Here is a 13734-nt window from a genome sequence, read left to right on the forward strand (position 1 = left end):
CAGGAGAAGGAAGTCCCAGGAGTGTTCACCTCCTTTGCTGCTGAGGAAACAGGACTTTTTCCTCTAGTGGTGCAGATGAGGCTCTGAAACTGTTTAACCTGAGATCTGTTATCAAAAGCCTAATCACTGTGATGCCCAAAGGGATGTAAAGAGAGGTACCCTTATTATAAATTGCAGTAAATACCTTCTATTTTTGTCAGTTCCTAGTAGGACAGTCTGTGCCTTGGTTCCCTGTACAAGTGAAGTCTGTCCCTTCACAAATTCTGCCTGTATATTCCCAGGACTGACATCTTCCACTCCCTCCCTCTTGCTCATTCCCTGTCTCTCAGATGATGCAGAGTGCCAGCAAGTCCCTCAATGGTGTCATATCTGTCCTTTTTATTCATTGCAGGGTTTATTTTTAGCCTGAAACAACTGCTTCCTAAAAATGGAGTTCCTAATGACACGGGAGCTGGACACAGCTATGTAAGGTATCCAGGGCTTGGCCTGACAGCTTCTCCCGTCTGTCTCTCTTTGTTGTGAGTACAGGACAGCAAAGTTTGCTGCTCCCCACCAGCCTTGCAGTGTTTGGGCTGAACAGTAGGAAAGTAGCAGAGAGAAACTTAGGGAAACTAAGAGAAACTTAGTTCAAACTTCACCTGGAGTCTTTAGTCTCCCTCTCTTCTCAAATCAAGAAAGAGGGGGACATTTACCCTCCCTTTGCTGCACTCCAACGGTGCCCCTATGAAGGCAATTTGCTGGATCCTGGCAGGTTTTTACCTGCTTTTCTGCTGCAAGGCAGAAGAGGGACTGAACTTCCCCACTTACGATGGGAAAGACCGAGTGATCGACCTGAATGAGAAGAATTACAAGCAGGCACTGAAGAAGTATGACATGCTCTGCCTGCTCTTCCATGAGCCTGTGAGCTCTGACAAGGCCTCCCAGAAGCAGTTCCAGATGACAGAGATGGTCCTAGAGGTAAGTGCCGCTGCATGTCCCAGTCGCAGTCAGTACCACAGCACTGCTCAGAGTCATGGACAGGAGCCACAAGACAGGAGAGTCAAATGGTCTCATGCAGGGGAGGTTAGGCATCCAAAAGTTTGTTTAATTGGATTTCAGTTAGCCCCTGCCTGAATTCTGCAAAGCCCGGGAAAAAGCCTCTTTTGTGCTCTTCTCAGTTTGCTGGGAATTAGTTTTTCTGGATTGTCTGTCAGAAACCCAGGCAATAGTGAGTAACCTTGCGAACCTCAGAAACATGAACTCAGCTCAGCTGAGCTTTCCGAAATCTCAGCACCTGAGTCCATAGCTTGAAATTTTTTGATCCTTTCTCATTCTGTGCAAGCCAGTATCCCACTTGTATTCTGGATTCAGTCCCATTTTTTATCCCACTAGGAGCAGTCAGCCAAGAAACCTTACCAAGCTGTGCAGCAAATGGGTGTCCTAGCTCCCCATCTCAAAAGCTCCCTGTTGGTGCAGCATTAAATCCCTTTTTGTTTTTCTGACACTTGGTTGCCTGTTTGGAATCAGTCTATAGCCGCTTGTTAATGCAACCATTCACTTCTGTGCTGGAAAAAGAGTGTTGTTAATTCTTTGATGAACAATTGATTCATTAATCCTCAGTAAAATAAATCATGGTAAAAGTGACAATGTAGATTCATACCACTCTTTCTTATAGTGTAGCTGTAATCTAGGGAATCATACAGCTGCAAGCTTGGATTGTTAAGTGCATGTTTCCTACTAGGGGCTTGCAAATATTCCCTTTTAACTAAAAGACATATTTGGAAAGAAATTGAATTGAGAATTTCAGAAGAAACACTTCAGCTTTATTTATCAGATCCAGAGACAAAATGCATTGCACCCCTCAGAGTGTAGGAAATGTGAATAAGAAAATACGCTTGCTGAGGGCAAGGACCCAAAAAAGTCCAGTGTCAAGTTCAAGGTCTGCTGACCTCCTCAGTAAGCCTGAGGACTGCCAGAAAGAAAGATTCAAAAACTAACCAGATTTATTCACCTGTCAGGCAATGGTTACTTTCTGCAGGTGAGTGATCAAATAACATTTGACAAAGAAAAGAAAAAAGTAATGCTTGAACTCCAGCTGAAATGAGTATTGTTGGTAGTATAATCACATTGTTATTTAATAGGATAGCTATTTTGTACTTGATAGGTGTCAAACAGTTACTAGATACATATTTATAGAAACCTGACAGAAGCATGTCCTATCCCTGGAAATGTTCAAGGCCACATTGAATGGAGTACTGGGCAAGCTAGAATAGTGGAAGGTGTACCTGTCCACAGCAGGGCTTGGAACTAGATTATCTTTAAGATCCTTTCCAACCCAGGCCATTCTATGTTTCCATGATTCTATGGTCTGATGTCTACCATGAGTTTGAGCCCCCATGACACCTTCACCCATGCTAACAGTGACCCATATCAAGGTTGCGACAGCTGCAATACAACCTGGCTTTAAGCTTTTATTTTCAGGATTGGGTTCAGCCGTGAATACATTAGCTTAGGGTTCTGGTGATTTATTTGGTTTCCAATTGCTCTCTGCTATGGACTTCTTATGTGACCTTGGGCAAGAGGATTAGACCTACAGCAGACTTTACATAATTGTAGTGCTCCAGTCCCCTAGTGCTCAGCTACCAGCTAACTGTGCCACACATCAACTGGCACTTGTGGCTTTGACCTCAAAATTTCCAAAGAACTTGCACTGCTGATTCAGTGCATGTCTCACAGTTTCAGACCAGTCCCTACCCTGTACTGGGAACTGCAGCGCAGCAATCTGACAGCCTAAGCAAAAGAGAAATCTGCAGACTGAGCCCTTCTTTGCTTCTGTCATCTGGAGGGAATCAGAAGGGGAGAGGGTCTCAGAAGTCGAGAGAAGATATATTCTGCATAGGACACAGCCTGGCATGGTGCTAGTGTTCCCAATTTCTGTGCTAACTCAGCCATGGGAGCACTCATGAAAGGAGTGGTCAAGCCAGGTTGTCCTTCTTGTGAGAGCATTCAACTCCCTCACCTCAAGTCATAATGTGTTGTGCCATAGGGGGTCACTCTTAATTCTCCCTGTCAGAGCTCATTCAGCTGCTGGACTTCACTGCATGTTCACCAGCACAGGGGCAAGGAAAGAAATGTCTGCAGGGGCTCCTTGGCTGAGATGTGGAGCTGTTCCCCTGTGGAATGAACTGCCTGGGATCAGTATTCCTGGAAGCAGTCAGCAGCTGAAACCAGCTCTCCTGTAATTTGAGCAAGTTTTAGAGTAGTGAGCTGCTCTGTAGGCACAGGAGCAGTGGCAGGGCTCTCCTTCCAGCCAAACCTGAGAAAAGTTCACTCAGGAAGGTTTTACATATCTAATTTCAGTAGAGGAATTAGGACTTTGAGTGCTGAAGGTCCTTTACACCTGAAATGAGGTATCTAAGAGGTAAATACTCCAGCCCTCACTATTCCCTGCCAGCTGTCTCAGGAGGTTCCCAGCATAGGGTGCTGCCTGTGATAAGATTGTCCTTTCTAGAGCGCCTCATGTTTTTCCATCTTACTGTACTGACAATTTTCCTGCTGTTTCACATTGAGACATGCTGTTTTCACAGCCTGGCAATACGTTGTGTCTTTCGCCCCCTTCCATATAATGTCATCAGTCTTCATCCTTAGGAATGATAGTGAGCCGCCATCCAACACACAGGCAGGTGTGAAGCAAAGAAAAGGTCTGAGCTGGTGGTTAAGGGTTGTTACATCAGATTGTCTCAGGGACATGTGTGGGTGGACACATGGGCTTAGTGAATCTAAAGTCCAGAAAACCCCCAAATAGTCCACCCTTTCTGCTTCTCTCACATGTACCTTATAAGAAATGTACAATTCCAAAGATCTAATACATGAAGAACTACCTTAGACACTAATAAAAAAGAGCAAGAGAGATGCACCATGGTTTCCTTGAAATATATAGCTCATCAGTAACAGGCTCTGACTGGGGCATCTCCCAGGAGTGAAGAGCATATAAGGCTCTCTCTTAACTGGGTCCTTTGGCATTCCATGGGGGTTGAGCTCAAGTGGCAACATTTCCTTCTTTCAGGGCACTTCAGCCTTTTCCCTTCCAAGTCTCTGCTCTTCACAAAACTTGCAATAGCTTTATTATGTTTGAGATCATTGACTCTGGAAAATTTGATTGGAAAGGGCCAATAGCTAGAAAACTTAATAGGGAAGACAACTGGTAGACAGGGGAGAGAGAAGAGAATCACAAGGCTCTCATATACTTAGGAAACCAAACTGACAACCTGACAGCACATAAGTAAAGTTAAGCACTTATTTAAGGACTTTACCAAACTATAGCTAAGAACACAAGACTGAGAAGTGATGTGATATGATAGGAAAAATTTCCTTCTCAAGAAAAAAGGCTATCATATAGGACTGACTGACACTGTTGAAAGCCGTGGGTGCACACCCACTATCACCAGAAAAGGGATGATGTCATCAAGCTGATATTGCATTTTGGCATAGCACATGGGGTTTTCAGCTCCCTGTATCCAGGTGTACTGGATCAACAGATTCCCACGCGGCCCAGGGTCACTTTCCAGTTTAGAAGTGGAATGAAGGTGTTGATCATTTTGAAGCAGTCCTATCAGCTCTTGCCACCCACACTGCAGGGTGCCACCTGGTGACAACAGAGTCCAGGGACAACTGAACCCCTCTGGGAGCAAAAGCAGCTTCTTTGGACCATCATTTGTTCATGACAACAGCTCCAAGGGCAGCAGTGCCAGCCCCTCAGGTTCAGATTGGAGAGTTGAGGGCTGTTGGGTTGGTCTGTCAGGAGAAATAGCTGAAGGAATGATTGGACATGCCTACTGCTTTCTGGCTAGGATGGAAAAGACTTGGGGAAGGATTGTTCTAAGACAACCCCGGGCAGAGGTATCATGAGCACAGGCTGTTTCGCAGCTCAGGTTAAAGGGTTCCTTTTCTTTGGGTACCTTTCTCCTATGACTCCACTCTGCACTGCTGGCTAGCAGAGTTTGATCCAGGCAGTCCCAGAGATAACAGTAGCCATTCCTACCCTTCGGTGATGTTGTCTTGGGGTGACTTTTTTCTCTGCCTCCACACACCAGGTTTTTGCTAAACCAGCACAGATGTTTACAAGAAATCTGCACACTCCATGAGGTGAGCACAGTGAAGAAGACGAAACAGCCAAGCAATCACAACAATTATTTAACAGCCAAGTCAAAGGAAAAGCTTCTTGTCCTAAATGGTCTCAGCTTTAATGAAGAAGGGTTAAGAGGTGAAAAGATCAAAGCAGTGAAGCTGAGAAATACCTGTTCTGCTTTTCTTCTCCTCTCTATCTCCCCTACCATATTTCACCCTGTCTCATACCATCACTTCTCAGACCTTCTCCCTTCTCATCTCTGAATCTCCTAAATAGGGAGTTTGGCCTTTCAGTGGGCCAGCCCCTGTCTCTACGAATCATGTAGCAAGAATAACTGAGCACTGGTGTTAGGGGCTTTCCTTTCACACTTGAGAAGTTCTCTCCAGCAGCTGAGGTGTTCTCACTATCATAGTAGGGTTCCTGCACTGTACTCTGGTATCCTCTTTCTGCTGAAACTCCTGGCTCCCCTGCTGTTCTTCCCTTGCCATCTGTGTGTACATGCAATATCCTTAGAAAAGAGAGGCTCATCAAGCCCAGATATTTTAGTCCCTTCAATGCAACAGTGCCCCTGGAGTGAAAAGTTCATGGAGAGCTGCCCTAGCACAAACCAGTCTGATAAGAGGTAAGAGAAGAGGGATGTGGTACTCTGCTCTCCAGATGAGGTCTAGGATCAGTCCAGCCTCTAGCAATAAATGGCAGAACAAAGTGAAACTCCTTGTTTGGCCAATTCTGTAACACATGGAAACACAGCCAGTATCGCCCTATAGTGTGAAAGGGAAAGATGGATTTTGAGTCCAGTAAAAGGCAAGGATTAAACTGTGTCTAAGCTCTACCTTCCAATTAATGTATTTCCAAGTGCTGAAACTACTGCAGCTTCCAGCTCAGGATGGAAAAAATAGTACAAGATCAGCTGGTTTGGTGGTCATTTCACCCATTTGGTCTTGAACTCTGTTGAGAGCAGATATTCCCGTAAGAGTTCAGAGCCATGAAATACATAGCAAAAAGTTTCTCTCTGCTTCTAAAACAACACAGAATAAAGTTTTACCAGTTTACGTCTGTATAGTTTATCCCAAAAATGCATAGGAACCGGGAGACGAGACTCCATCCCCATCTCTAGGTATATAAATACAAAATACTTTAAAACTATAAAAAATCAGTAAAAATAGAAATATAAACCCAAGCCCTTTCTTTAAGCACCCTTTTCTGTTTGTTTCACAGACTCAGATTTCAGACTTTTTTTTTGAAAATGGCCATGTTTATGGGACAGTGCCTCAACACAATTTAGCATCGAGGTATGAGTATAAATACGGATATACAAGATATGTTCAGTAAGTGTCACAGGAACTCTCAGTTCCCTGGGTCCCTACAGAACAAGTCCTCAAGGTGAGAGATGAGGGACACCTGTCAGGATGTGCGGAAGCTTACAGTGCAAGAGCCTTGTACATACCTGTAATAAAAGAGGTGTTTTGGCTTCTATGGCTACTAAAGTAGTAGTTTCCACTGCAGATAAGTTAATGTAAAAAATAAGAAAGGGAGGAAGGAAAAGAAAAGGAAAAAGTGTGCATTGATTACTTTCCTTTGAGACCATGTAAGTAGATCTCAACTCATCAACAGCCAGCAGAGTACTGATTTTTAGCAGTAGCACCCAGGGGGATTTCACTCACTGATATGCCAGTCACAAAAACAAGTTACAGAAAGCTCCCTGTTTCACAGATGGGCACATTGACATCTAGGGACAATTATGTGACTTGATCTTTCTGTATAAGAGGCGCAAAAATAATTTCCAAGGCTGAATTACCTGTTATTGCCATGTTTCTTTGAAGTCCCTCTGTCAGTTCCTGGTGGTGACTTTGGACTGGCTGCATGAGCAGCATCTGTCATAAGACCCCACTTCCACTGCCATAACTGTGCTTTGAAAGGCACGTTCCTCATCTGCTAAATTATGATTGGGGAGAGGATTGTACTGACATGAGTTCTTTGAGCAGAAACCAGCTGTAATCCCAGGATCTAAAGAATGTAAATGTCACCTGGAGACACGGCAGACCCCTGTGAGCTTGGCCTTGCTTTGCTGATGGAGTACAAGGCCAAGTCTGCTCAGGTCTTGTGGCCTTTCTTCACCCTGAAGTGTGGAGCTCTTATCACAGTCCATTTGTAGGTGGCTACAACTTCTGTAGGTGCCATAGAATCACAGAATCATTTAGACTGGAAAACACCTCTAACCTCATTGAGTCCAACCATTAACCCAGCACAGCCCACCACTAAACCATATCTTGCCACATCTACATGTCTTTTAAATACTTCACTGGGATGGTGACTCCACCACTTCCCAGAGCAGCCATCCCAGGGCTTGAGCACCCTTTCAAGGAAGGAATTTTCCCTAATAGCCAATCTAAACTTCCCCTTGTGCAATTTGACGCCATTTCTATGCAAGACCTTGAGCTGCATGGAGACTCTGAGTCGCTCCTCCCTTCAGAAATGCAATTGAAGAAAAATGTTGAAAAGTCCATCCTCTTTGGTCTTGGCCATTCTGCTATGCTAGTCAGGTTCCCCTAAAAGTGCCAGCAAGGGTTCCCAGTGCCTTCGTGCTGGGCTGTTTCTCAGGAGGCAGGGTCTCGCTCTTGTATAATGACGTGCCTTTCATAGAAAAGCAGAACAGTTTAGATTTGAAGGGACCTTAGAGATCACCTAGTTTCAACCCTCCTGCCATGGGCAGGGACACTTTCCACTAGACCAGGTGCGACTTCCCCTTAAGGGTGGGCCATCACACCAGGCTGCTCAAAGGCCCCTTTCCCAGGGGCATCCACATTTCCTCCCGGCAACCTGTTACAGTGTCTCACCAGTCTCACAATGGAGAATTTTTTTCTTGCCCTTATCCTGAGTGGAGGGCCCAAGAAGGGCTATATTGAGCTCACACCCACCTACTCAGTGGACACGTGCAGTGTTTGTAATTACCATTTTATGTTCTCTGCCTCAGACCCTGACATTTCTCAGGAGCTGACCACAGGCTGGGGCAGCTGTTGCTCTGTGAGGCAGACTGGATACGGGTGTCCATGCCATGCTCGCCCACCCTGACCTTACTCCAGAGCCTGGTCTGCCACTGCCTTTCATCTAAAACCAAACTAATCAAAACCCATGACTGCCCTTCCTTCGTGCCTGAGCTTCATTTGTGGGAAGATTGGAAAGGGGATATGATAATTCTTTTTAAACACCCGGGAGGGAGAAGAGCTATTTAAGTGCAAAGCCTGAGGACAAATGGGCTATGAATAAAACAAGTCTGGAACTACAAAGTCCCTAATCACCAGAGGAGGAAGAGGAGAACAGTCCATTGAGTTTTAAATGGACACTGACCGCTTTGTGACAGAGATTGAATGACACAATTCTGAGTCTGATGACCAAAGATGTACTTTTGCAGCCTCTGTCCCTAAATAACAGGCAACCAGGCATGAAATCCAAGGCCTAGAAAAGAAGTGACTTAGTAAGGTCCAAGTTCTCCTTTCTTTTTTTTCTCCTTTGTGCATTGGGATTTACCTACATACCAAGGAAATAGAGCGAGCAGTGACCAAGAACTCAATTCCCAGGCAGTTGCTCCTCCCCTCCCCAGCACCCTGGAGGGTCAGCGCTCCCTCCTGAGCAGTGCTGATGGTGCTCATTCCTGCGTGCTCTCTGACACAGCTCCGGTGAAGGCCAGCTGCTGTACATGATATGTTCTTTTTCTGGGAACCCTGCCCTGGCAGCAGACACTGCCGTCAGCTAGCAGACCTCTGACACCTCGAACCCTGTGCGAGGAGGGCTGTGTATATTTAAAAGTTTCCTCAGTTCTTATTTCTCTCTGCTCACTCCTTGGGGAAAAGGTCTTTCTTGTCTCAAGGACCACTCTGTTCCCCCAGGGCCCTGTCTCACTGAAACTTCTTGTGGATGTAAGATGGGAGCTCCCAGCTCTCGCCTGCAGCATCCTGGATTCTCTGGGATTTCAGAGGTGCTGGCTTACACCCACTTGGTCAGAAACTGGAGAAATCTGGCTTGTTCCTGAGAGCCAGAGGCACTGGATTGAATGGGCATGTTTAGGTGGATGGGATTAATACCAAGCATGCCTCCCTCCTCCAGCACCCACTGTAGGCACACAGCTTTCTGCCCTGCGTGGGCTTCACAGCAACATCCAGCCTTCAGTTTCAAAACAGCCTTTCTGAGGCCAGAAGGACAACCAGGCAACAACACCCTCACCTTTGTCAAGGACAGCCCCCAAACTACACCATCAGTCTCTGTTTTGGAAAGGGCGGGTGGCCCCTTGCCCAGTCCCAGACCCCTGGGGCAGAACACACACACCCACACACCCACACAAAAGTTCCTGTCTGCCCTTGACGTGCAAGCTGCACAGCTGAGTTGTCAAAACATCTGTGACGTAGTGCCAGTGGGGACCAGCTGGGAGCAGTGGCAGGTGGCCCCTGCACCCATGGGTGCTTGGTGGCATGGGCACCAGTCTTGGTTAGCTCATGGCTGGGGAGGCTGTGCTTTGGCTTGCAGCTCACTAAAGTTAGGGATGCCAGGAGCAGATAAAAATACAGCCCTAACTATGTGAAACCTTTAGGGAGGCAGCCAAAGAGCACGCTGCCGTATGTGTGACCCCTCTGAGTGGCTGCGCAACAATTAAAGCTCCAGGGCAGCATTTTTGTAGCATTACCTGTGAAAGCCAGCTCTGAGGGAGTGACCTTTGGGTGTTCCATATTTGGGGACTTGCCTTTAGTCCAAGGAGCAGTGATCCCTAGGAGGGGAGGTTCAGCCTCTCCAAGCAGCTCAGGGGGTGGAAAAGTGTGGTAAGGTGGGACCAACATATTCTCCTTCAGTCCCCCCTGCCAGCAGAGTGACTTTTCTAGTGGCAGCTGCTCAGCAGGCTTCTGGCCCTGCTCTTTGATCACCACAGTGCTTCAGGACAGCCTGAATTATGGAAGAACCTAAGACATTACTAGGGCAAGGGGTGCTAGTGGGGACAGCACAGCATTAGGAAAGAGAAATAACACTCTCTGTTCTCCAAGAAACTGCCCAATGTCTCAAACAGAGAAGCCAGCTATAGCATGTAGATGGGAGTCCTGCATAAGGATTCACAACTGACACTCTCTGTTCTCCAAGAAACTGCCCACTGTCTCAAACAGAGAAGCCAGCTATAGCGTGTAGATGGGAGTCCTGCATAAGGATTCACAACTTCTGGGGGAATACACTAAACACTTGCCATCTCCTCCTGCTGTTCCTGAAAATAAAAACTTAACATTTTGGGATATAAAACCATCATCATTTCATCAACCAGGTTCTGACCATCAGCATCAACTGCAGCATTAAAGAGAGTAGGAGCCAAGCAGCAGAGAAATGTCGATTCCTTGAGGGATGTTTCCTCATCACCTCCTGTTGCTCTTCCCCCTGCATTGCTGGAGTTTTGTTCTCCCTCCACTGCTAATTAGCAAAACAGAAGGCTCGCCATGGTTAAGAGAAGTTTACTCATGATGGCTTTCAGGGACACCCAACTTCCCCCAGCCCCCTTCCTCCCAGCCTGAGCAGCTGGGGAAGATGAGCCTTACTGTCTCTGTGGGAGCTCTGGGCAGGTGCTAGAGAAGTGGGAAGAAAATCCAGGCCAGAATGCCACAATGTCACTTTGCAATGAAAACTGACCATGCTGAGACAGCCACCCCTCCCTGCCCCATTTTTAACCCCCTCCAGGGATTTTGTCTGCCATTTAGCAGCAAAACTGACACCAAATGCAAGGTTTGGCGCAATCAGTCCTGTCTGCATCTGGAATAGGAGCACAGTCAGGCAGACAGTGACATTTCTGCAGCTGTATAACCTAGGATTTCAGAATGACCCTATGGTACTCCTTCAGTCTCCCAAAACTTCCCTGCATCACACCTAGGCTCAGATAGGCATAGTTGGTGTGAATCTGAGATATTGGGCAGGGAGTTGTGCCTTTCCAAGTCCATTATTCTGAGTGCCCGTAACTGCTGATGCCATCCAGGATGAGAGGGTTCTTGCATACTTGGTGGTACTCAAGCTTCACTTTGGGCTGGACCTCTCACACATCCCAGAGGGCCATTCACCCCCTCACACTTACCCAAATTCAAGTATGGTTATTACCTGAGGGATATGGGAGAAAGGAGGAGTGCTGCTGAACTCACACCTCCTTTTCCCAGTGCTGAACAGGACACAGCTTGGGATCTTATGGGTAGAAAGTATGCATTGCAAAGACTTCGTGCACATGAGAATAAGGCTGCAAAATGTGCATGGGACGTGAACTTACAAGCTACTGGGCTCTTTGCTCATGCTCTCAGCCAACTCTGCCTGCCCAAAGCTCCTGCTCTACCTCAGGGACTACATGATCTGTTAGGTCCAGTTCTTCCAGGGCAGTTTCTACCCTCCACGTCCCCGTGCAGCTGTTGAAGCTAAATTATATGCTGTTGAGATAGAGGCTGACACAAAGGCAAGGCTGGCCAAGACTTGGAGCAATATGAATTTAAAGGCAGGAGGAGGAGGAGGGGCTGTGCTCTTAGATTACAGATGCCTCTGTCCCAAGGTCCTGAGCCAAGAGGATTGTCAAGATTAGAAACATTATCTGCATTCAAATCCCACTAGCATTATGGAATCAGAAAATACTGTAAGGGGATATATAAATGCTTGATGCTGTAATGAGTAGGGGGCAATTAGCCAGACTGCTGTCCCTCTGGCATACTCCATATTTTGCTGCCTTTTGGGGTTCATATACAGGTATGGGAATATATCATCACCTATGCACAGGTTAGACTCACCTGCTGCAGTGGAAGGCAGGGAAAGCAAGGCCAGGAGCAACGCCCAGCCCCCACATAGCTTGCACTTGCAGAAGCCACCATAAACACCCTGCAAAGTCTCCTACTTCCAGGCTCTGCACAGTGGGAAGGGCTCCCAAAAGTCTCATATTGCACAAAGAGTTCCCTGTTGTGAGACCCTGCTCTGGGGATGAACACAGGCTGTACTCCTCATTGTCTCATTGGCATGAAGGTCCCAGTAGAGGAGGCAGGCTGCCCACTGAGCTCTCAGCTCTGTCCCCTCAGGCATGCTCACACACCATCCACAAGTACTCTCCTATATGCCCAAACTGTTGCACATCTCTGGGGATGAGCCTCTTCAGAGGAACACCTCCAAACATTCATACCTACCACACATGCACCTCCAGGAGACAGTCTTGCTAGACACAGTCACATAAGCCCTGCCACACAAACAGGCACACCTCCGGCATTACTGAGACCATTGTTTGACTACTGAGCACTCCCAGTCTCACATGAAGAGGCTTTCATCACATCACCCACGTTTTCTTGACACATTTTCTCTTTCCCAGCAAGCTTCCATGCTCACAGCTACACAGCTGCACCGACACCCCTCCAAAGAGTTACCTTGTGTGTCCTGCATGCTGACATACATGACTCCTGATCAATGCCTCCTCTCTTGCCAATCCCTGCTCACATCCAACCACTTGTCTGTAGCAGGTGTTGCAGCTTTTCTGCATTTTTCTGGCCTTCAAACACAAACAAGAAACCCTAACCATCTCCCGAGTGCAAGAGTCAAGAACTAGTGGGCTTAAGCTGTCCTGACTTTGGCACATGGCTGACATAACTGTAAGTAACTAAATCACGTATGGACTGGACTGGACATGACTGAACAAGTCTTCTTCCCTTGGGCTTTCTGTGTCTTCCTCTGGTCACAGAGCAGCCAGAGTCTCAAGCAATGACTCTGAGGAACCTCTTGCTGGTGTACCCAACCACCAACAAGCAGGGATGTGCTGACAACGTCCCAGAAAGCTGATGATCCTACAGGCTCCATCCTTTTGTCCAGTCAGGGCATATCCCCATAATGTGAAAGAGAAAATCACTTCTCTTACCACCAGTCACTTGCAGATGTCTAGAGAGTTCGCAAGAGGTGTCCATCTCTTATTGCAATATGGAGTACCAGCTGCTCTCAGGCACTCTAAGGTGGCCTGAGCCAGCAGATGGGATGCCAAACCAAACCAGTGCCTTATTGGCCTTACTAATGGATGTGCAAACACAAACCAGTGCTCTGCCCCTTTCAGGCAGTGTCCATTGTAAGCTCAAGCCCTGAACAGGCAGCCTTACCTTCACTTCAAAGCACTGGCAAAGAGCAAGGAAAGAGCACTGAGACACCTGTTTCCTGTGTAACACAAGCACCCCTTTTGCCTCCCGCGGTGGCAGTTACCCCTAAAGAAAACAGGGCAGGGGGCTGCAGGGGGGTCAAGGCTGCAGCAGTGCTCTGGTGGTCGGCGGAGTCTTTTTCCTCCTGGAGGGCTTTGGAACAGGCCTGAGGATGTGTAATTGGTGGAAGGGAGAAACCAGCTTCATTCTCCATCTCTCCTCCTTGTGCAAGCAAGGTCCCTGAGCCCTGATCGCCAGGGTGCCTGCCACCATCCCCCAGAATTTTGGGGACAGGCTGTGGGCTGACAGCACAGGAAGCTGGCTGGCCCCATGACGCCCTGCTGCACAGGCAAGGTGGCTGCCCCACCACTTTTGCTCCCCAGTGCTATAATCACTGCTCACTCTCACAGAGGCCTGGCACAGGCGGAAGCTATTTATAGCAGGGGAGCCAAGGGGCCACGGTGGCAC

General features: G+C 47.3%; 1 protein-coding gene across 1 annotated transcript in view; it reads left to right on the forward strand.

Moving 5' to 3' along the window:
* Positions 1-401: 401 nt before the first annotated feature.
* CASQ2 (calsequestrin 2) overlaps positions 402-13734 on the forward strand; it is a 33209-nt gene continuing 19876 nt past the window's right edge. Inside the window, exon 1 of the mRNA XM_008631744.2 lies at positions 402-957. Coding sequence (XP_008629966.1) covers positions 724-957 — 234 coding nt within the window. The 5' untranslated portion in view covers positions 402-723. The remainder of the gene's footprint in view (positions 958-13734) is intronic.

The sequence above is a fragment of the Corvus brachyrhynchos genome, unplaced genomic scaffold (assembly GCF_000691975.1).
Source record: "Corvus brachyrhynchos isolate BGI_N302 unplaced genomic scaffold, ASM69197v1 scaffold3, whole genome shotgun sequence".
NCBI lineage: Eukaryota > Metazoa > Chordata > Aves > Passeriformes > Corvidae > Corvus > Corvus brachyrhynchos.